At 37.8% G+C, this 22862-nt stretch overlaps 1 protein-coding gene across 1 annotated transcript in view; it reads left to right on the plus strand.

The window, feature by feature from the left end:
• The window catches only part of ARID2 (AT-rich interaction domain 2), a 101257-nt gene that overhangs the window by 76532 nt on the left and 1863 nt on the right, over positions 1 to 22862 (plus strand). Inside the window, exons 16-21 of the mRNA XM_075745183.1 lie at positions 18 to 2878; positions 10891 to 11039; positions 16388 to 16526; positions 16626 to 16711; positions 20990 to 21113; positions 21207 to 21298. Coding sequence (XP_075601298.1) covers positions 18 to 2878; positions 10891 to 11039; positions 16388 to 16526; positions 16626 to 16711; positions 20990 to 21113; positions 21207 to 21298 — 3451 coding nt within the window. The remainder of the gene's footprint in view (positions 1 to 17; positions 2879 to 10890; positions 11040 to 16387; positions 16527 to 16625; positions 16712 to 20989; positions 21114 to 21206; positions 21299 to 22862) is intronic.

The raw sequence follows: 22862 nt of genomic DNA on the forward strand, positions 1-22862 counted from the left end.
TGTGTTTATGTCAACAGGAATCCCGCATGGGCTACCAAGCGTAGGAAATCACTATCAGAGGACCCCTATTAACCAGTCTTCAACTTTGACAGCAACCCAGATGTCTTTTCCAATTCAAGGTGTTCATACTGTGGCACAGACTGTTTGTAGAATTCCACAGAGTCCTTCTGTTCACACACAGCAGCAACAAAATGCTCCAGTGACTGTTATACAGAATAAAGGACCAATATCCTGTGAAGTAGTGAAGGCCACAGTAATACAGAGTTCTGTTCCCCAGTCTGCAGTTCCTGTTACTATTGCTGTAGGAGGAGCACCACAAGCTTCTAATCAAAACCACAGCGCTACAGGACAACAACCGTCTGTAACTGTTGTTAGTTCTCAGACATTGCTTCACCACCAACCTGTAATTCAACAACAGTCTCCACTGCATGCAGTGGTACCAGGACAGATACCTTCAGGCACTCCTGTTACGGTAATTCAGCAAGCTGTACCTCAGGGTCATATATTTGGCAGAGTACAAAACATACCAGCATGCAGTTCAGCAGTTTCACAGGGTCAACAGCTAATCAACACATCGTCACAACCTGGGCAGACATCATCTCAGCAGTCCTCTGCTGGTAACCAGCAACAAGATACAGTCATCATAGCACCACAGCAGTACGTCACAACCTCTGCATCTAACATTGTTTCTGCCACCACAGTTCAAAATTTCCAAGTAGCAGCTGGGCAGGTGGTTACAATTGCAGGTGTTCAAAACCCACCAACATCTAGGGTAGGGTTTCAGAATATTGCACCAAAGCCTCTGCCATCTCAGCAGGTTCCACCTGCTGTGGTACAGCAGCCGATGCAGCCACAGCAGCAGCCTCCACCTCCATCTCAGCAAAGCGTAGTGATTGTAAGCCAGCCAGCTCAGCAAGGTCAAACGTACGCACCAGCCATTCATCAAATAGTGCTTGCTAATCCAGCTTCTATTCCGGCTGGTCAAACTGTCCAGTTGACTGGACAGCCAAGCATTACTCCATCTTCTTCACCATCCCCAGGTCCTGTTACAAATAATCAAGTCCCTACAGTTATGTCATCTTCATCTACCACTCCTCAGTCACAAGGGCCCCCTCCTACTGTCAGCCAGATGCTTTCTGTAAAGAGGCAGCAGCAGCAGCAACATTCACCAGCATCATCGCAGCAGCAGGTACAGGTACAACAACCGATACAAATGCAAGTTCAGTCACAACAAGCTAATACAGGAGTTGGCCAGCCTAACTCTGGTGAGTCTAGTCTGATAAAACAACTGCTTCTTCCAAAAAGAGGCCCCTCAACTCCAGGGGGGAAGCTTATACTCCCAGCTCCACAGATTCCTCCACCTAACAATGCAAGAGCTCCTAGCCCTCAGGTGGTTTATCAGATGGCCAACAACCAGGCACCAGGTTTTGGAGTTCAAGGACAGTCTCCAGCTCAGCAGCTGCTAGTTGGACAGCAAAATGTTCAGCTGGTCCCGGGTGCAATCCAGCCCCAAGGGGCAGTACAAACAGTACCCATTTCTAATTTACAGATATTGCCAGGCCAGTTGATCTCAAACAGCCCAGCAACTATTTTCCAAGGGCCTACTGGCAACCAGGTTACGATAACAGTTGTGCCAAATACGAGTTTTGCTACTGCAACTGTGAGTCAGGGAAATGCAACTCAAATCATTGCTCCAGCAGGAATTGCAGTGAGTGGAGCACAGACAGGAGTTGGGCTACAGGTGCAAACGCTTCCAGCTACTCAAGCACCTTCAGCTGGACAATCACCGTGTACTGCTGCTCCCCCGTTCAAAGGTGATAAAATAATTTGCCAAAAGGAGGAAGAAGCAAAGGAAGCAACAGGTTTACACATTCATGAACGTAAAATTGAAGTTATGGAGAATCCTTCCTGCCGAAGAGGAGCTGCAAACACCAGCAATGGGGATGCAAAAGAAAATGAAATGCAGGTGGGAAGTCTTTTAAATGGGAGAAAGTATAGTGACTCCAGTCTACCTCCTTCTAACTCAGGGAAAACTCAGAATGAGGCCAATCAGTGCTCGCAAGTCAGTAATGGGCCATCATTAGAAATGGGTGAGAACGGAGCTCCTGGAAAGCAGAACTTTGAACAAATGGACACACAGGAAATTAAAAGTGATTTGAAGAAGCCCCTAGTTAATGGAATCTGTGATTTTGATAAAGGAGATGGTTCTCATTTGAGCAAAAACATTCCAAATCACAAAACTTCCAATCATGTAGGAAATGGTGAGATATCTTCAGTGGAACAACAAGGGAATTTGGATGCCACGCAGCAAGATACTGCCAAAGGTGATCAAGGGGAAAGAATTTCTAATGGGCCTGTATTAACTTTGAGTAGTTCACCTGTTGTAAGCGGTACACAGGAGGCTGCAAAACTGTTAACCCAGCAACTTAGTGGTACCAACACTGATTTACCTAATGGACCTCTAGCTTCAAGTTTGAATTCAGATGTGCCTCAGCAACGCCCAAGTGTAGTTGTCTCACCACAATCTACGGCCTCTGTTATACAGGGGCATCAAATCATAGCAGTTCCACACTCAGGACCTAGAGTGTCCCAGTCTACCTTGTCATCCGAAGTTCGGTCTACTAATGGCACAGCAGAATGCAAAACTGTAAAGAGGCCAGCAGAGGATAATGACAGGGAAACTGTTCCAGGAATTCCAAATAAAGTAGGAGTTAGAATTGTTACAATCAGTGACCCCAACAATGCTGGTTGCAGTGCAACTATGGTTGCTGTGCCAGCTGGAGCGGATCCAAGCACTGTAGCGAAAGTAGCAATAGAAAGTGCTGTTCAACAAAAGCAGCAGCATCCAACCACGTATATACAAAGCATGGTCACACAGGTATGTTGCAGTGTTCTTTTTATGTTTGTTCCGATTGTGATTCTGACTAGTACTGTGAAATAATGTGGGTGAAAATGTAAAACTCAGTCAATATCTCTTGCGTAGTATTTAAAATACTCAGAAAATTATGGTTTCTGTTCTTTCATGGACTAAAGTTCTAATAGTTTGCATACTACTTCAATGTCAGTGACAATAGTGGAATTTAAAATAGTTTGTAGCTTGATAATAGGCAGTAAGGAAAAAACTCCTGCTCACTGATTTCTTCCTTAAAGGATTAACTGTTTTGAAAACAAAAATAATTTGTTCTACAGCCTTGTAAAAATGTCAGTATTGTTCTGCATTTTATTCCTGGTCATTATTGCTTATGGAGGGGTGAGTATGGTTTCTTTGCAAGTTAATCACTGCAACTGCACCTGGCTTGCTGAAATGAGTTGAAGTTCTTGCATTTAAAGGTGGTCTTTAAAGGCTTGCTTCAGATGTTCATTACAGTCAGGAGAAAATATTGTTTTGTACATTTGTTGAAATACTTTGTTTATTACAAAATATTTGCAATGTTTATCCCTAGAATAAGCGTTGTTTGGGGTTTTTTTTCTGTTTGACAAACTTTGGAGGGGATTGTTTGATTTGGGTTTCTTTTCCTTGATAAACTTTTTTTAACCATTTGAAAGTGGTTACTCCCTAACACTTTATTAGAAATGAGGTATAACCATCATTTGTATGAGTATTAATAAGTACAAATAATCATGTTTGAGATTATTCCAGTCTCTAGAATTTATTTTAATTGTGTACATGGACAGAAAATCTCTCTCCAGAAAATTGTTTCTAACCTGAATAAGAGCAAAAAGTGTAGAATAGTAGGTCTGGTAGTCAGCAGAGTTCTGGCAGACTGTGGAGTGGAGAAATGAAATTTTGAGTGTATGTTAGTGCATTTTGACCTTGAGGTAAGACAGGTGTTTTATTTCCCATCTTCCTTTCTTGTTTGGTTCATTGGGGTTTTGTTTGTTTTTGAGAAGGTAGCAGGTATAGACCTTATGGACTTAAACAGAGCTAGAACTCAAAATTCAGTAAGTGATGGCTAGTGCTGCTACTTTTTCTGTGTCAAGATAGGTTTCTGTTGAAAGCTCTTCTGACTATCTTTCATTTAGTTGTCAGAAATCAGGACTAACAGTTAACAAGTTTTCTTTCTTTGTTTTTTTCTTTTAACTGCCACACCGCGTGGAGTTATGTTCTTAAAATGTCTTCAAACTCACTCATAAATTTTCGCTTAGCTGTTATCAGAATCTATATTTTTCTGATACATTTGTTATTTTTATTCGTACAAGAAATGATGAAAATGAAAGCGTCTTGGCAGCATAGGGACAATACAGTAGATTTTCTATAGTGTGGATATATTAGCTATGCCTTGTTTTTTACAGTGAGTGTCTTTAGCTGTTGCACAGTTTGAATTTCTGTTCTAGTTTTGGTGAGGTTTTGGCTGGAATGGAAAATGGTATGGCTATGTCCCTGGAATGGAAGAAATGTTATCTGAGGTTATTTATTCCCTGGACATGTGGTTGACAAGAATTTTCAGTTGTGTCTCAGCTACTAAACTATCAGACTTTCAGATTTTTGAGAAGAGGGGGTAATAGAGTTAATTTAATTTGTATTAATAACATGTATCATGATAATAGAAAAAAAAAAAGTATTTTCTGTGCTGATAGCTTCTTTTTTTACACTAATATCACTATCATTAATAGTTCCTACATTTTCCATTATCTGTACAAACAGAAACGCTGCCAGCTGGGTGTGCCATTCAGTACAAATTTGCAGATCGAAACAACTTAGTTTAATGCCTGCTTTCATGAAAGTTAGTTCATTCTTCTGTCTGTAAAATGCCCTTCCTTTCTTCAAAATTACAGGAATGTGGGAGAAAAGGAGTTAATTAGTTTTGATATTGATGAACAATCTAATTTGTTAGCTAATTGCCTTAACCATTACATATGGCTATTTATGAATCATGTCTCTGGTGATAATGCTAAGCACTGACTTATAGTAGAACACACTTTATAGTATTCTGTTCAGATACAGAGAACATTGTAGTCTGTCTTAAGGTTTTTAAGGATCTTTACCAGTCCTTTAAAATTAATGTGGTGGACTATAAACAGTACCAAAATCAGCTTGACCAGCTCTCTTTTTTTTTCTTTTTTCCTATTTCCCCCCCCGCCCCCCCAAGCTGCTGAGTGGCTGCAATAGCCATTAGTTTTCTGGAAAAGCAGATGTTAAGTATTTCCAATATTGAGTCTGCTTTTAGGAGTATCTTTAAGACATCCAGAAATACTAAGATGTAGCCGAATTCTCATGAACTCTGTGCAAGTTATACTGGTGACTTCTTTTGAGGTTAGGCCCTGTATAATCTCCTAATTTTTCCCCTTCCATTTTGATTGTCTTCCTTGTATGATAAGCAGCTTCTTGTCCCTGACTTTTTGAAAGACAGCAGCTAAGGAACACTTTTTTCACTTGAGCATCTGCATTGTTTTACCCTTTTTGCAGTACCTAATGTATACTGGCTGTCTTGCAGAAGAAATAGGAGAACACGGTTCTTTCTGCAGACAGTGTGAACTTTATTATAAATACAACCCAATTGAGAAAAACAGTAAGGGACAGGGAATAAAGGCAATTTAGCTATGCCAAAATTACCTAGTTGCTGAAGCTGTTAGTGTGTGATTTCCTGTTTGCTTGTCATCTTCAAATTTTATTTTAAACTAGACTTTGTGTTTCAGAGAAGTGAGAAAGGAATAGAAGAAGAAAATTTGCTATAAAATTAGAACCAAACAGGAAGGCTGGAAAAGGAGATGTAGAGGACAGAAGGAGGAGAGTATTGCTTATGCAACTACAGGTGGATTAGTTGTCGTGAATTGCAGAGAGGAGAAAGTAAAGATGCTTGGACCGAAGATAAGGGGGGGCAAACAAACAGGGGAGGAAGGGAACAGCAATGTGAAATATAAGGAAAGCAAGAAAAAAAGTGAAAATCTTTAAGGGAATGTAAAAGTTAAGAGAAGATTTGTTTAATGATATGAATAATGGGCTGGTACTATATGCTTGGGGGAGAATGTTGATTTAAATGGCCTATTAAAATAATGAAAATTATATATTTACTGTTTACGAGATAGCCCATGTAGTGTTATTGAAATCCAGTTAGAAAAGTACAGGTATCTTCTGAGTATAACCTGTGATTGTTTCATAGTAATTGTACACCTCAAGCAGAACTCATTGAAAAATAACTACATATATACTGACTCTAAAGATTTTTATTTTTATTCTAGTGGAGGGTGTCCCTGCCTATGGCGGGAGGTTGGAACTAAGTGATCTTTGAGGTCCCTTCCAACCCAAACCATTCTAGGATTGTATGATTTTTTGCATTTTTATAAAAAATTGGGCTATGGGTATGTGGGTTATGTCAGAAGAGGAACATATGATACACACAGTGTTGCAATTTTTTTTTCTTAAATCTCCATCTGTATTTCGTAAGCTCATGAAATGTAGTCTGAGAGGAGACAGAACTGGCACTTTACTTTATGGCTTCCTTTTCTTTTAATTCCGTGTTCCCTGTTCCTGGATTATTGCTTTCCTGAGGCATTGTGCTGGACTGGTGGATGAAAAAGAAAAGAGCAATTACCTATCTGTGCCTTTTCTTTTCTTTTCTTTTCTTTTCTTTTCTTTTCTTTTCTTTTCTTTTCTTTTCTTTTCTTTTCTTTTCTTTTCTTTTCTTTTTTCTTTTTCTTTTTCTTACTCCTCTTCAAACGCCTCCAAAACATCTGTGGAACATAACCATGTCGGTTTGTCCCAATTGGCGTGTGTTTTGAAGGAATACTCTGATATCACGCCAAGTTCCTAGAAGTGAGCAAATCTGATTTAAATTGCTAAGCTTATCTGGCTTTTAAAATAATCACTTCTCTGCTCATCACTGTCATCCCCTCATAAACAATGCATGCCCATTTCTCTTACAGCCGCCCACTTGAAACATGCTTGTGTGGAAATTTAGGTGGCAAAAACTGTGTGAGCAGTGCCTTGACTATTTGCTCCTGCTTTCTGTTGATTGGGAAACTGAGAATTACCATGCACCAGAAAGCAGGTGTGTAGCCCCAGGAGGTGTAATTCATTCATAGCCGCAAAGCAAATGAGTTTCTCAGCTGGAAGTACTGAAATACAGAATCTCTGTGCTTTTATTGCGCTTCACTTATGAACCACACTGTTGCAAGGAGACTTAAACTTCAGTAATCTAACAAGAAAAGAACATTTACTTTAGTGCCTACCCATCTACCTGACCCCTTCCTCACACTCAAATCTTGCTATATTCATTTTCAGCTTATAGATTACCTTTTTACATATGTTCATTATCACGAAGAAGCTATACATAAAATTTTGTAATACCAAACTGTAAATCCTATGATATTTTCAAAAATATTTTTACTAATAATTAACTTTTTCTCATTGAGTTAAGTGTATTTACTATGGGTGTGAACATACTAATGGTGGGATAAAAAATGCAGCCTAATGCTTTTAAACTGCATATGGCTTTATATGTCAACAGGACACCTATCACACTGGGATGCAGTGTGTTCTCTTGTTCATGGCACAGTAGGCTTTTTAAATAAAATGGGCAAGTAACATGCTGAAATAGTTATCCATTGATACATAAAGGGAATGGCACCATTGCTTCTGTGAAATGGAGGTGGAGGCCACTTCTGGCCCCCAGCCATAGGGTTTGTTATTCCTACCACACAGGGAGCTTGTGTGCCCAAATGGAGGAGCTCTTGTACGTAAAAATGAATCACTAACTTTTGTAAACAGTCCATTTTAGTTAGCAGAAAGCTCTTAGCTTTAATGACTATGCTGGGCTTCCTTCCTCCCCAGTATCTCAATCTGAAGTCACCCAGTCTAGAGATAAAATCTCCTTCTGCTTATTAAAGGTAGGCTGTAGCATCTGTTCTGTGAGTAGACTGTACAGACATGAAGGGTTTGTATTGTCGTTTCAAGAGTTCAGTGCAAACCATACTGAGATAGGTGATGCTGCTAGAGGTCCCTTTCAGTCCTGAGAGCAAGTGAGATCTGATTTGCAAAAATGCTAAGTGGTGGCAATTCCAAATCATATCATGGAGAGGTCTAATCTGAATAATAAACAATGCCATGAAGTGCTTTCAAGTGTACTAGAGTACTGGGCATTTGATTTCTTGAGGAACCTGGAATCATTGAATGTTTTTGCTAGAGAATGAGATTTGTGAAATCTTTGTGCCACAGGGAAATTTTTTTTCAGTGTTACATCTCCTAGAAAGACTTTATTAGGAAAAATGAAATGTGTGTCATAGTTCTGTATGTTCAAGAAATAGGTGAGTTTACATACTCATTGCATGTCAGTACTGTAAACTAGGTAGCACATAGCAAGTATTTCTAGGTACATTTCTGGAAATAAGGAGTTACATTTCTGAAAGACAAAGACTATACCTAATTTTAGTGATGGCCCATGTATTATGCATTACTAAATAGATATATGAAATTAAAGGATGGGAAAAAGAAAATTTAGCAGTATTTCTGATCTCTTGAACGAAGAGAGGAAAGCTTTGAGATGTTTGAACATAGAACTTATGCTTCTAGAACAAAACCTAGGGAAACACATGTCATTTTGCTTTATCTGTTGATTATTTTAAAATATACTTTATAGCCAAGCAATAAATTTGACTTAACACATGGAAGTTGTAACTGCCTCATGCTACAAGTTTGAGCAAAACTAGTCTGTAGTACAGCAGTAATACGAGAATTCTAAACAACAATTATTTTACACATTTCTTTTCAATTTATCAGGTTTTTTTCTCTCAAAAAGGTAGAAAGAAATTGGAGAAGAAGCTGAATTTGAACTTTTTGTCCTGCAAATTTGTTTCCCTTTCTGTGCTCTTTCATTTTCAGCATGTAACATTTTGTGTTGTGTATCTCAGATCCTCTTGTTTAAAATAAACAATTTTTGATGACACTGTATTAAAACCTTTGAATACCACTAGGAGAGCTTCCCAGAAAAACCCTTGAGAAAATTCATAATTTTGGATTAATTGCAGGGTTTGCTTAGAATGCAGTAAATAATACATGAACCACGTATTGAATGATGAGAATTAAATGAAACACTGAATTCATTCAGTAAGCTCAGCACATTAAATGAGATGGAAGTTCTATAGGAATAGAAAGTTGCATAAAGGCCATCATAATGTATCAATACCAGGATGCCAAGTGAAGGTTGCAAAACAAGCTGTACTTGCTGACACATGTTGATTTTACTTGCAGCTTCACTTTTAAAATGCCTTGTTAAAGGGATGTGTATCTTAAAAGCTTACACTTGTGTTTACCTTCTGTTAAAAGATACATTGTGAAGATTCATCACCCAATCTGTAAAATAGCGTAGATGAAAATCATTGCTGAGTTCACAATAATTTGTAGTTGTGACTAACGTACTCGAGTCCTTTCTTACAACTTTTCAAACGCACAGATCACAGGCCTCACACAGTAATTGTTTTGCCTTCAGGAGCTTTGCTGAGTTTTGCCTTATTTTTATCAGGACCTATGCTTGGGTATGGAAAGTGTTTTGGTTTTGATGAGGCTTTTTTTGCTGTCTTCTTGGTCATGTTAGAGCTGTAAGATCTGTGAGAGTTACTAACTCATTACCTTGTGTGACTGTTGTCCACAATGCCAACAGAGAGCAGCAGGAAAAAACATCAATATGCAAATGAAGTATTATAAGTTGCACTTAACTGTTTGTTTCCTTACAGTTAAAGTCTAAAGCTATTCAGTAACAGCTGCAAAGTTGTAAACAGAATATTGTGTGCACCATTTGAAACTGCTGCTTTTATAATACTCTTAAACGCAGACTTGAAAGTAGTTTTGTTTGGTCTCTTTAAAAGTGTGTTATGTTCCTTTTCTAACAAGGGAAGAAAACAATGTTAGTTTTTTGTTCCTAGATAATATTTAAAAGCTTCATTTTTAAATTTTCATCTGGTCTTGCTGGCCAGAGCTTTCCAGGAAAAATAAAGAAGCAAGCAGTATTCTGACATAAACATTGTTCTGAAATGGAGAAGTCCATCATTCAGTATCTATTATTCAGAAAAAGAAATAAAATTTACATATGTTGGCTTTGGTTTTATCTTCTTTAGGTCACTTTTAAGATTATTCACTGTTAAAATGCCTTGTAACATTGCAAGGGAGCAAGGGGAACATCTTTTCTTTCTGAAATGGTTATATTTCACTGTGTACAAGTTGTACGGCATGTTTAGGCATTCTGGGCATGTGGTGTTCTGTGTAAAGGTACATGTGCTGGCTGGTTTTACAAGAGGCTGAAAAATTGTATCATTTGCCAAGTTTTATAGCGAAAATGGTATGCCATGTTTGAGCCTACTGGTCTTTGACAGTGTTTCTTCAGCATTGTTGAATGTACCTTTCTTACTCTCTAATACAGGCTGATGTGTACTAATGCTGCAGTTCAAGAATTCCACAGCACATAAACTCATTTACTCAAAGAACATAAAGCACTTTTAGCTGTATCATTGCTCGTTTTACCACTTCTAGCAATATTTTCTCCTCCATTTATGTAGGAAAGCAAACTACTCCCTGTGCTAATGGTATTGTGACCCCTTGCATTTGCGTGTTTTTTTCTTTTCTTGAAAAGCAAATGAAACCTTTGCAAAATAATGCTAACCTTTCCTCTATTAGTGCCCTTGAGAATTTCCTTTGCAGTCATAATTCTGTATTTGAATTTAGGCATAAGGTTTAGTAATTTGAATATTAGAAACTTCTGCATAAATACTGCAGTGTAAAAGTTGTATGTCCATCATGTTATTGTGTCTGTTGATGTTTATTCAGAATTCAAAGTGTTAAAATCTGAAAACTTGTGCTGGATTGAAGTGTAAAACAAAAGATCTTTGGACGAACAGTAAACTGTATGTCAAGTCTTGAAATAAGCCCTATTTAAAACTGTGTTTTAACTTTTTCTACAGAGCACACCTGCAACGTCGATACCAACAGTGCAAGTACAGGGCCAGCAGATCAATTTGCAGCCACCTTCGTACACTGCAGCAAGTCAGCATGCAGAGCAAATGAAAAAACCTGGACAGAACTTCATGTGTCTGTGGCAATCTTGTAAAAAGTAAATGGCTCCTTTATTTAACTACCTTTTACTAATATGTAACAGATGCTTGTATATAGAAGGTGATTCTACAAGTTCTATCCATTCTGTTTCCTTAAGTTACCTTATACTTTGTCAGTGGGGAAAAGTAAAAGTGTTGAGCAGGCTGAAGCTGAGATGGGGGAGTGCTAGACATTTAACTGCTCTCAATTATTCTTCAGAGCATAAAATGAGTATTATGCAGCTTTCTTGTAATATATTGAGTCTTCAGTAATAAATAAAATATTGACATGTAGTTAGGATTTAAAAAAAATTCCTAGCTCTGAAGCTTATTCTCTGTATTGCAAATACAAAAATAGTTACTGTACTCCAGTTACAAATCCCGTCTTGACATTTTCTTGTGTTTCCAGTTTTGCAAGAGCAGGGTGTTGCACTTGTATGGCCTGGTCAAAGTCTTATTTAGATTATGACTAATTTTAGTAATTAAGATACTATTTGTGTGCTACAGGACTCCATTGTCACGAAAGGAAATAAAAAGGAACTTAGCCTTAAGACTAAACAGTAATGATTAGACTAGTTTTTGATTTGTTGTTGTTGTCCTTAAAAGGAGTGAGTTAGCAGACTTCTGGATGTAGGCTTATAAAAAGATGATACTATCCTTGTTATCAGTATGTATATCTTGACACTGATTTTTAAAATAGCGTAAGTTTGTGAATATGCTTAGTTTTCAGTGAAGGGTACAGATGGGTGAAACAAAGGTACCTGTCACATAGCCACTTTGAAAACAGTGAGAAAAACTGCATAACACACAGGATGGGCATGAAAAAGTGTGAGACGCTTCATCGTTGTAGGACAAAACAAAGGAGGCATAAAGATGAGCAGATTTGGCAGAAAGCTGGTGTGTAGACATTCAGAAAGTTGGGATGAAATGGTGGAGAAGTTCGAATGTTTGGAAGCACAGGTAAAAATGAAGCATTTGAACAGAATTAGAAGAATACTGAAGGACACTTAATCTGTAGGTCCCTGAAGCTGTAATTTCTGTTTCTTCTGGTCCTTACAAACCTAATTCAGAGATCATTAAGTCAATGCAAGACATACTGGTTTTAGATAAGACTCTGACTGGTACTGTAGAGATCTGGTGCTTTTCAAATCATTGCCCTATTTTCACCTTAAAAGTGATTTGTTTCTTTGATAGGTGACACTTCCCTATATAAGAAATACATGTAAGGCTTTACTTACTTTTTACTTTACTCCTTTCCTACTAATAAATGTAACTGTAGAGCCATACTGTACTGGGAGCACAATAGATGCATAAACATGTGTGTTGGTACAAGAGTGGCTTGTATTGAGGTGGAAATGAAAAAAAGCGGGGGCGGTTTCTTAGCAGAAGCCTCACCAATTTATACCATCTTGAAGAGTTTACTGAACCACAGTTTTGAAGCGTAAGTTAGTCACCAACTTTCTTCTGTGTCTAAAGTTATGTAGGATGAGTTGTGTAGAGTTGAGGTGATATCTAACCATGGAACAAGGTAGATGTCACGTGCAAATTAGGATGTGAATATGAGCAGACAAATTTTGGGGCAGGAGGAGGAACAGTACAATTATGATTACCTTACATTGTCAGTCTTTTTGTAAGTCTGTCTTAACATATTATTCCAGTAAGTTTCCTGAGACTGAAGTTAAGGGCTATGAGGCCCATATTTTACAGCTTGATCTCTACATTTTATTTCAAAGATTAGTATTTCTGTTGCTTTAGTTTCTCCTGTCGTTATTTACTGTACTGGTTTTTGTTCATGGTTAACTCTCATTATTTTGAAAAGCTTTCAGAGATTTTTGCAGTGATAGATTGCAGTACACGTGACACACAGCTCTTGTTCTTACGCTGTCTCTCACTTTTAAAATACTTATTTCAGTCCCAGCCTAAGAACAGTTTAGATAAACATTACACTCAGCGTTCTCTGTGGTGGAGAGAGAACCAAAATGTTAAGTTAGCACCTTCCTCAAATGTGTATTGTTTACTCATATTCCTTCAACAGCCTGATTAAATACAGGACTATCATATCTCCTGTAGGCTTCCTGCTTCTAGCAGACATAAAGAAGAATCTGGAATCACCACCTGTTACTGTAACTTTTATTTACAGCTATCAATCTTACTGGTTTTATTGAGTTCTTTAAGCAGGAAACAAAAAGATTCTTTTGAGTCATTAGTCTATGCGAACTTTAGTTCCACCACTTAGTTTCATTCATGATTGCTTAGCAGTTTTTTTCCCTAGGTATTAAGCAGGCAGGCTTATAGTAGAATGAAAGAGCAGTGTTTCTTTCGTGGTGTTCACAATTAACTGGAAGGATGTGACATGAGACAAATTTGACACGGTCATTTGCACCTGCTTGTCTATGCATGTTCTTTAGTTTAATTCTCATAACATACTAGCATTAAGTTTTCCTTCTAGGATGTATTGCAGAAGGCAGCAAAGACTTTCAAAAACATTTTATTATTTATTGAGAATCAGAATTATTAAAAATAAATAAAATAGTATGTTCTTTTCCTACCAGCTAACTTGGCTGCTGCAGTCAGCAGCATTCCAGTGGCGTGGGTATGGGTTCTGCTGTCTTGTTTTTTAGAACTGAATTAGGAAACATTAGACCAAGATTTTGAAATAAAATGCAACAGATTTAGTAGTGGCTGAAGACCACAACCAGATCAGGCCCAATTATGCAAATAGTTGTGATGACTGGCCTCTCACAGATGTATTCAGGTTTAGTATCTGAAGTGGAAGTAAAACTCTAAAAGGTGTCAGTCAGCACACTACTTTGCATTGAGGATGTAACAGAGAGTAGGTGTTTTCCTTTGAAGTTCAGCTGTCTGCAAGTACTGCTAATTGTATTCGGCTTAATGTAAAAGCTGCTATTTTGTTTCACAGGTAGGCAGGAGATGGCTGCTCTTGAATTGCTTAGTATTTAAAAAGTAAATTGGAAATGCTCTTGAATCTCCACTGCCTGTCAAGTCAGCTATTAGTTTAATGTTCTGTTCAGCAGCTGAACAGAATGATGGAGAAATTAAGTGGGAAACAAGAGTCTAAACTTAACTGACCGTATTCTCAGTACTTGAGCTTTTTTTATTATTATTATTATTACTATGTTTAGGTGTTTCTTTAAGGAAAAATAGTTTTTCTCTGCAAAATGGTAGTAAATTTGAATCTTTTCAGATCAGTGATTGAAGTATAACACTGTGAATGTATTATACAGTGAATGAACCAACATAGCTGAAATAGCTTAATTTTTCTCAAAGCCTTACCATGTTGAATAAAATGTTTTCATCTACATTTTGGGTTTCACTTATGCCATAAAATTTGTTTCAACCATGCCAGCAATTATTCATAAATAGGTTCGTGCCAGTCTTACATTTACATACTGACTTTCCCCTTTATTGTGGAGAGACATCTTTCTGTCCTCTGAAACATCAACTTTTGCTGTTGAGCCAGTGTAGATGTAAGACATTTGACTCTCATTTCCTACTGTGGGCTGTCTGGACCAACAGCAAGAGGCAGGTATTTCTCCTTCCTGCCTTCCCTTCAGTAAGAGCTGAATGCTTTTTAAGAGAATGGTATCTATTGCCCATGCAGAACATAATTGCTATGTTACAGGTGGTTATTCCAGTAGGATTCAGTTTATAACTAAGACTTGTCTCTGGGTGAAATTAGCTCTTTGACACCTTTACAGGGTTCAGGTAACAGCAGCTGTACACTTAGGCCTACGTATTGATTTGCAAGTTATGTTTGCATAAGGGACAGTATTGAAAGTAGTAGGAGGATGTGGCTGGATCAAAGCACCTACTGATCTACTGTTCATACGCTAAGAGTTGTGGCTTCAACTTGTCCATAAATGACTGCTGTAAGTTTAAGATGTTGCTTCAATCCTTGGCCACTTGCTGTAGGTCTCTGATTGGAGGTTGTCTCCCTCTTGGCGCTGTTCAGCCCAGCAAGTTCAGTCAAACATCTTAACACAAATACTTTTCTTGTTAACTGAAACTAAAATACTGGCATGTGAACCAGAGTGGCTGAGGTGGGTGCATGTGTTTCCTCTTTGGTAAGACTGCTGTGCCAGTGGCATCTGTCCAGCAAGTGTGTGAAGACAGCTGGTGGTAATGACTTCCCAAATGGCAGCAGCTAGGTTTCTAGACCTCTTCCGTCCAAGCCGTAAGTGGGTGTTGATGAGCTGGGTTAGTTGTATTGAAATGAATTGCAAGCAGCTAAGTCTTTTGTTTATTTTGGCCGTTTTTTCTCTGTTGAAGTAAGGGATGTAATTTGTAACACTTGAGATACCCTTTAAAACATATCTAGACTAAAAAAGACTCACTTTGAATCATTCACTGTTTTTGTTTAATATTGATACATGTTAAGATAACACATCTTTTATCTATGTGACAATTTGAAAATACAAATCTAAGAACTGTTTGAGAACTGTTGACTCACCAGTATTTTGAGGTGACATTTACAGAGTGTTGTAACTTTTGTACCACTTTGAAATGGAAGAGAGCCCCTATTGGGCTGAACTCAGTGTAAGGCTCTCACCAAATAGAACATACAGAAAACACAAAATACACTGGCCGAGAGCATTACAGGGTCAGGCTTACAACAACTACATCTTCTTTATTGATGCGGAAGTGCTTCATTTGCTGAAATACCTCATGTCCTGTGCTTTGGGGCTGTTGGCAGGCAAAGCGTTTAGTTTGAGGTTTTGGAAAGTCATTTAAAAATTGAGGTTTACGTGAAGGTGTTAAAAAGGGACACGTAAGTGACATTTTTTGACTTGTGTGTGCATCAGGAAATAACATCTAGCCATATGCCTGATATTTAGAATTCAGGTGCTAAAGAGCACTAATTTTAGATTGATCTCTTATTCCATCAGTTGACAAGCGTGTAGTATTAAGAGCAAATAGGATGAATGGTGTGCATCTCTTTTTCCCAATTAAAGTTTAAATAAGGTCTAAGTATCACTGCCACTAAAGAAGGAAAATGGGAAAAGGAATACGTGAAACCCAATTTTTTTAGCTGTTTATTAACAGTATTTTGCTTGTATTGCAGAGAATGGATTTGTTGGAATTAACATGCATTATTTCTATTATAAATAGAAAAATAGAAGTGTGATATTTCAATCAGATTTGGCAAAACCATATTGCCATTTATTGGTAGCTCACTGGTTATATAAGTACATGTTTTTCCTTTTAAAATTTGACTTTTCATTTATCAAATCATGTCTTGTTTCAGAAAATAAAAATGTTTAGCCAGCATGGGTTTATGTTTGTGGTATTTGTGCTCTAGCATTAACTGGGAAAAATACCTTAAATTCCACTCCCCCTCTTTTTGTAGGTGGTTTCAAACACCATCACAAGTTTTCTATCATGCAGCAACTGAACATGGAGGAAAAGATGTCTACCCAGGGCAGTGCTTATGGGAGGGATGTGAACCTTTCCAGCGGCAGAGGTTTTCCTTCATTACCCATTTACAGGTGCAGATTTTCTTTCACATATTACTTCAGAAAACAGTAGGAATTTCATAGCAAATTTTCACACACCTTTCTCACTGTCTTTATCTTTTCGCCAAACAGGATAAGCACTGTTCCAGAGATGCTTTGCTCGCAGGATTAAAGCAAGATGAACATGGACAAGCAGGAAGTCAAAAGCCTTCCAATAAGTAAGAGACCTGAGCCTCATTAGCAGTAGTGAAAATAAGAGGATTAGAAATTATTGGAGGAAGAATTTGTGTATTTATAACCTGGCTTATCGGGTGAAACTCTGCATATGTAGGGTCTATAACAGTAATCAAATTTGAGGTCCAGTACGGTAAGGCAAAATGGGCAAAAGAGGGAGTAGTTTCTGGTGTGGGAGTTGTGGTTGCAGTTATAAAAAGAACAGGTAATTCTTTAAGGTATATGATTGAATATTCTGTCATGGACATTGTTCTCAACATATTTTCCTGATTTTTTTTTTTTCCCAACTGGACGGCATTTTCTAACTTTCACAAGAAAGTGCTTGTAATCCAGACGGAAAGTTATTAGTTGTGTACAGTTCAGCTGTTTCATACAGCTGAGATGGATTGTCCTGTAACTTGCTGTATTCCTTCCAGTTTTGTGGTCTAAATTTGGACTGATTTGATCCAGGGAGTCTTGTAATAAGCTTTCCTTTAAACAAGCAAACAAGATAAACACCAACTCCTCTGAGTCTTCTAATTTTGTGCTGCTACCTGGAATTAGCTTTGGCTCTCCTCTTTCCCAAGATTATTTCTACCATCTGGAATTAATATTGGAGAGCGCAACTCCATTGCAGTGGGGTTGTGGGGATGGTTATATTATATTAGAGTTATTCAGGGTTCAGTTACTTGTATAAGTGTATTAAGACTAGGTCTTTGTTAGGAACTAACTGGAATCTCTTTGTTGCAAGCTAAAGATGTAATTACATGGTCCTGGGCAGATTTTTGCAGTCTGGTTAAACTGCTACCAAGCTGCTGGAGGCAGCAGAGAAAGCTGAGAAATTTAATTTGGGAGCCCTTTTATTTTTTAATATAAACAAACTTCTTAGCACAGACTTATGATTGCTTTACGGTGCCTTGTGTCATTATACTGAACAACATTCAGACCTCTGAAAACCACAAAATGAAGAATTATGGTACTGTAGTCTTAAATATTTGTAAGTGGGAAGCGCAGGGCTGATACCATCTACTAGCATGTTGTGATCTCAGCTCCCTTTTCAAAAATGTTCCATCACACAAATAACACATCCAGTAGCTCTGTGTCATCACAGGCTTCTTTAAAATTGCCACAAGTACTCGTATTAGAAAAAAACGTTCATACATCCCCTCTTCTAAGGCTGAATTCCCTAATTAGGTCAGATTCAGAAAGTAGGAATGTATATGCATAACCAGTTCTCACAGAAATACTGACACTGTAATATCACAAGATATTAAGGATGTGATTTCAGAATGCAAGTTGAAATAAGAGCATTCTGCTACTCAAAGATGTTTTGACTTTCCCTGCCATCCCTTGTTCCTTCTTGTGGCTATGCACTGCTTGCAGTGAGAGAACTAGCTTTAGTTTTTGTCTGATTGCATGGTAAATCAATTCTGTTTTTTTAAAAAAAAAAAGATCAAAAAAATGGGTTTACCAGATGAGTGGAATACACTTGCCTTACAGTCAGTTGAACACCAGTACAGGAGGTGGGCTGGAACAAAAGGAAGGCATGAGACCTTTCTCTATCAGCACTTGTGACAGTTAATACACTCAGCTGTTTTATAATATCATAGAGGTTCCCTGTCCGTTCCTTTTACTCTCTTCCCTCATGTCTCCATTACTCCTCTTTTACCAAAGAACTCAACAAACAGCAATATTTTGATTATATGTAAATGTGTAACCCACATAATCTTACAGCGCTGCCGCAGAGTTATGTTTGCACAACTGAAAAGAGCATCAAGCTTCATGAGGGAGACAAGACTTGATAATTTCCTTTCCAGAATCAGTGACTTGTCAAATGAAACTCTAAGCTCACTCCAACAAGTCCCCTCAAGTTGGCTTTACATGGTCATGTCTGAAAGCTGACTTACAAGGGTTTGGCTTAATTTACTTTTTGCCGAGTCCTAGAGACCTATCAGATGTATCAATGATGTATCAGCAGACCACTGATAGTCCATATGCCTAAACTCATGTATGGAGCTGAAACAACTTAAAGAACTGGTGCTGAGATGAAGCATGTGTAAGCCATCAACTTTTAGGCATTTATTACACCAACTTTCTTCACTTAATCCCTCACCATTTAGTAAAACTACATGTATCTCCAAGAGTGCAGAGTGAGTGAGTGTTACTGATGCTGGAAGTAAAATCCATGGAACACAAGGGCCTGTTACCCTAATCGTCATTTCTGTCTGTCATAACACCATATATACTGGCTAAAGTCTGGAATGGCTTTTGCCAGAACCAGGTAGGCAAAGCTAAGGTGCATTACAGAGTTGGTTGTATACCTTAACTCTGTATCTCTTTGCTTTTAAAGTTGTATTATATTAACTCTTCCTCTTCTGGTTTTCAGAGGTAGCTGAATATTACAGTCTGGAAGGTCAGGTAGCACTAGCAATTAACTGTATGTTGACTGTAGCTTTGTGCATTTAAATCTTTTTGGATTCACAGTAATTTTTTTTCCTTGTTGCCACTGAAGCAAAGGTGGTAGCGTGAGCTACCAAAAGTATTATTCATGCACCACAGGAGTGAGGCAGCAGAGGACTTTAAATCACAAGATGAATGGTGTGGTTTGAAGTTAAGTTGATAATACAATTAATGAAATTCAAGAAATCTACATGTTTCTTGAGAGAGATACTTGCCCACAGACACAAGTCAGTCCACTTGATGGCTCAGTAACTTTTTATCAACTTTTTTTTTTCCAAAATCAAAAAGAGAAGACAGTATTTTAGTATCTTCCTGATTTATTGCAATTGTCCCTTCTGCAGTATTTCCAGAATCAAGGTAATAGTACTTCAACTTCCTAAAATATAGTATGCTAGCTGTTGAAGAGAACAGCCTCCACTGATGAACCCTTGTTCTCCTCAATATAAGGAAAACAAAAATGTTCCAGAAATTAAAAATAAAGATAATTCCTTTACTGTGGTACTCACTCTCCTATAAACATATGTCATTGCCCGACAGTTTCTTAATTCAGCCCCTGCACTTCTCCCTTTACTTCATAAAGGTTTTTAATCTTTTATTTCCATTTGTGTGATTATGAGCTAAGTTTTTAGGGAGAAGTCTGTCTGTTACTACTTCTTAATTTTCTGTTTTGTGGTTTAAAACCACTGATATGAACATTTTTTCTGATTATTTTTTTTTAACTAGGTTTCGTTGTTGTTAGAATTTCAGATTATGAAGAAAGTCTCTGAATAGAGAATTCAAGTTTTATTCTTAGAATATTTGCTTACAGTGAAAGATACCTAAATAATACTCTTACAGGCTAACTTTCATTTAAAAAAAAAAAAAACATTTACATTTGATTTATGCTACCTTTGCAAGTAAGCACTACTTGCATGTCTAGTCAGATTCTACTAGGGTATTGAAAGACTTGATAGTAATATTGTTCAATATATTGAAGCATGGTGATTTTTTCACCATTGATACGGTAAAACTTTCCTTTGAGATAACATTGAGTCTTACTTATTAAGTAAAGTTGCTATTTCTACATTCTAAACTCTAATTGTATGAGTAATTTCAAAGTTTTACTTTGAAAGAAATAGAGCTTTGACTTCAGTGTTAATACTGAAAATGGAGAATTTGCTTCCACTGTGTTTGTTATTTATACCAGCTTTGTAAAATACCCTGCTCGATTTATTAATCTGTCTGAAAGCTGCAGTAACAGGTAATTGGCTTCACAAATGTTTGATCTGATTTAACAATTACATGGTTGAGGTCTCAGATCATAACTTCAATCACGTGACTTGATATTATTCCTTACTAACTACAGTTAATACATGTTTTATATTGTCTTAGTGTCTGATGGTCCCAATGAGCTGTGTCAAGTTTTGAATAGCTATATTTTAAGGACATTCTGTGGCTAAATCTCAGATGACATTTGCATAGCTGCTATCACAGTTCCTGTTAAATCCTGTCTGATAAAATATTCCTTTAAATAGGCACACTTCAGGAAGTGGCTATGTCCGTAGTACAATATATTACTTTTCTGTCACGGATGATGAGCAGTACTTCTTCAAGAGAAGTGTTTTTTCACATAAAATAAAGCCCATGGCTCTTTTGAAGGCTTTGCAGTAAGGCTTATCTCTGTGGAAACAAAGGACAAATCACATATCAGCACCAAGTATTAATGGATCTTGGTGTGTCTGTTCAGATAGGTTAAAAAATTGTCAATAAATTTGCAGAGTTGTTAATCTTCTAGAAAGGTGGTGCAAAACTTATTTTTATTAATTCTTTCTTTACTAATGTAGGCAGCCAGCTGCAGGAGGTACTGCGTCTACTCCCAGAGCACAGAAGGCCATTGTGAATCATCCGAGTGCTGCTCTAATGGCATTAAGGAGGGGATCAAGAAACCTTGTCTTCAGAGATTTCACAGTTAGTATTGTTAGGCTCAAGCATTAGATATTAATTGTTGCTGGCTACTACAGGACTTTTACGTATTTTTATTTTTCCTCTTTACTTTTCTAGGATGAAAAAGAGGGACCAATAACTAAACACATCCGATTAACAGCTGCCTTAATATTAAAAAATATTGGTAAATATTCAGAATGTGGTCGCAGGTAAGCATCATATGATACCAGTGGGCAACGTTGTTTATGTTCTTTTAAGTACCAAACAATATAGGTAGGTTTTACCCATCCTTCAGAAAAAACCACCCACCAAACCCTATAAGTATACTGACAGAACAATTTCTCTATCAGTTCTGCACTGTTTAGTTCCCGCACAAGTGCTCAGCATCATCTTACCTAAGAGAGTATTTGTGATCCAGACTTTTGAAATGTGTCTGGTAAATTTGACAGGTTAAATTGTTGGAGACAGATGAGAGAAGCCTTTGCTCTGGGTCTGTCCCTTTTCATCCTGAAGGCAGTACCACATGACTCTGAAAATTAATTGTTCTGTAAGCAACTTCCCATTGGCAGTACCTTTTTATCCCAACTGGAGAAAGAGGCGAATGAGCTCTTCTGAACATTTTCTGAAGTTGCGGAGTGACATAGTTGCATTCCACACTTACTGCCTCTCTGTTGCTTTCCCCTCCAAACTTGGGTTAGCTCTAATAAATGACTCGGCTTTCCTCTCGCTTGTAGAAATCCTTCAGTAAGTAAACAGACCAATACTGACTTGTGGTACAAAGTAGGAAGTGTTCTTTATGATGCAGAAGGAGTAGTAGTTACTTACTGTGCCAGTAATCACCATGCATGCCGCTTATGGTTTTTTTCCCAAGAATTTACAAGCTGAGTGTTTTCTTGGTTTTGTTTTGCATTGTTTCAGCTTCATAATAGCAGAAGTAATTATTTCTAATAAGAACCTGTTAATTTTGTCTGTTCTTCAAAAACCTGTCAATAAGGAGGAATTCCCTAGTCATAGTTCTAAACAAGAGCCTTGATACTGGTTGTAGAAACTTTCCTGCTGTCTTCAGCAGGATTGGGGGTACATGTATACATATGGTATACTTGTCACAGAAATAGTGTTCCACATATTGATGAGGTGTTGGTGGGATTTTGTGCTGTAGTATACCCTTCTTCTGTACAAGGGTTGGCGTCACACATGGGCCATGATGGCTTGAATTTATTTTTTCCTATTTAAGCGCTCAGTTTCTCACACAAGATGTGAACAAGTAGACACTGAACAAAAGGTGGCTCAGTCTCCCCAGAAAGCTTTGCCTCATTCACGTTTTTTTTTAATTAAAGAACAGGGCTGAAGATAATTTTTAAAGCATCTCTGTTGTGCTTTGTCCTGAGAACTGCCTGATCTCCTTAATGGTTTGTGCCCCAGCTGTCAGTGATCATGAGGGACGATGCCCATCTCTGAGGCAGGGTCTTCATTCTGACAGTCAGCCGGGGAACTGGGAATCCTTACCGGAGCAGCTTTCTTTGTTACTGGACCAGCATTTGCACAAGTCGTCTCACTCATTTGTTGTATCCGAACTCCAGTTATTTTTACTTTAAGCTAGTGAGCTAAGGTACTGCTTGCAGTGCAGCCAACAGTGCCAAACCTGCTTCAGCATTGACGTGATTTCTTGTGTGATTAGCATTTCATTCTGAGCTCCTTGCGAGCTACACCCACTACATTGGAGCTGGTCGTAGCAGGTTGGGGAAATCCTTCATCTGAGATGCTTGGGTTTAC

Source organism: Balearica regulorum, chromosome 1, assembly GCF_011004875.1.
Source record: "Balearica regulorum gibbericeps isolate bBalReg1 chromosome 1, bBalReg1.pri, whole genome shotgun sequence".
In the NCBI taxonomy this organism is placed as follows: Eukaryota; Metazoa; Chordata; class Aves; order Gruiformes; family Gruidae; genus Balearica; species Balearica regulorum.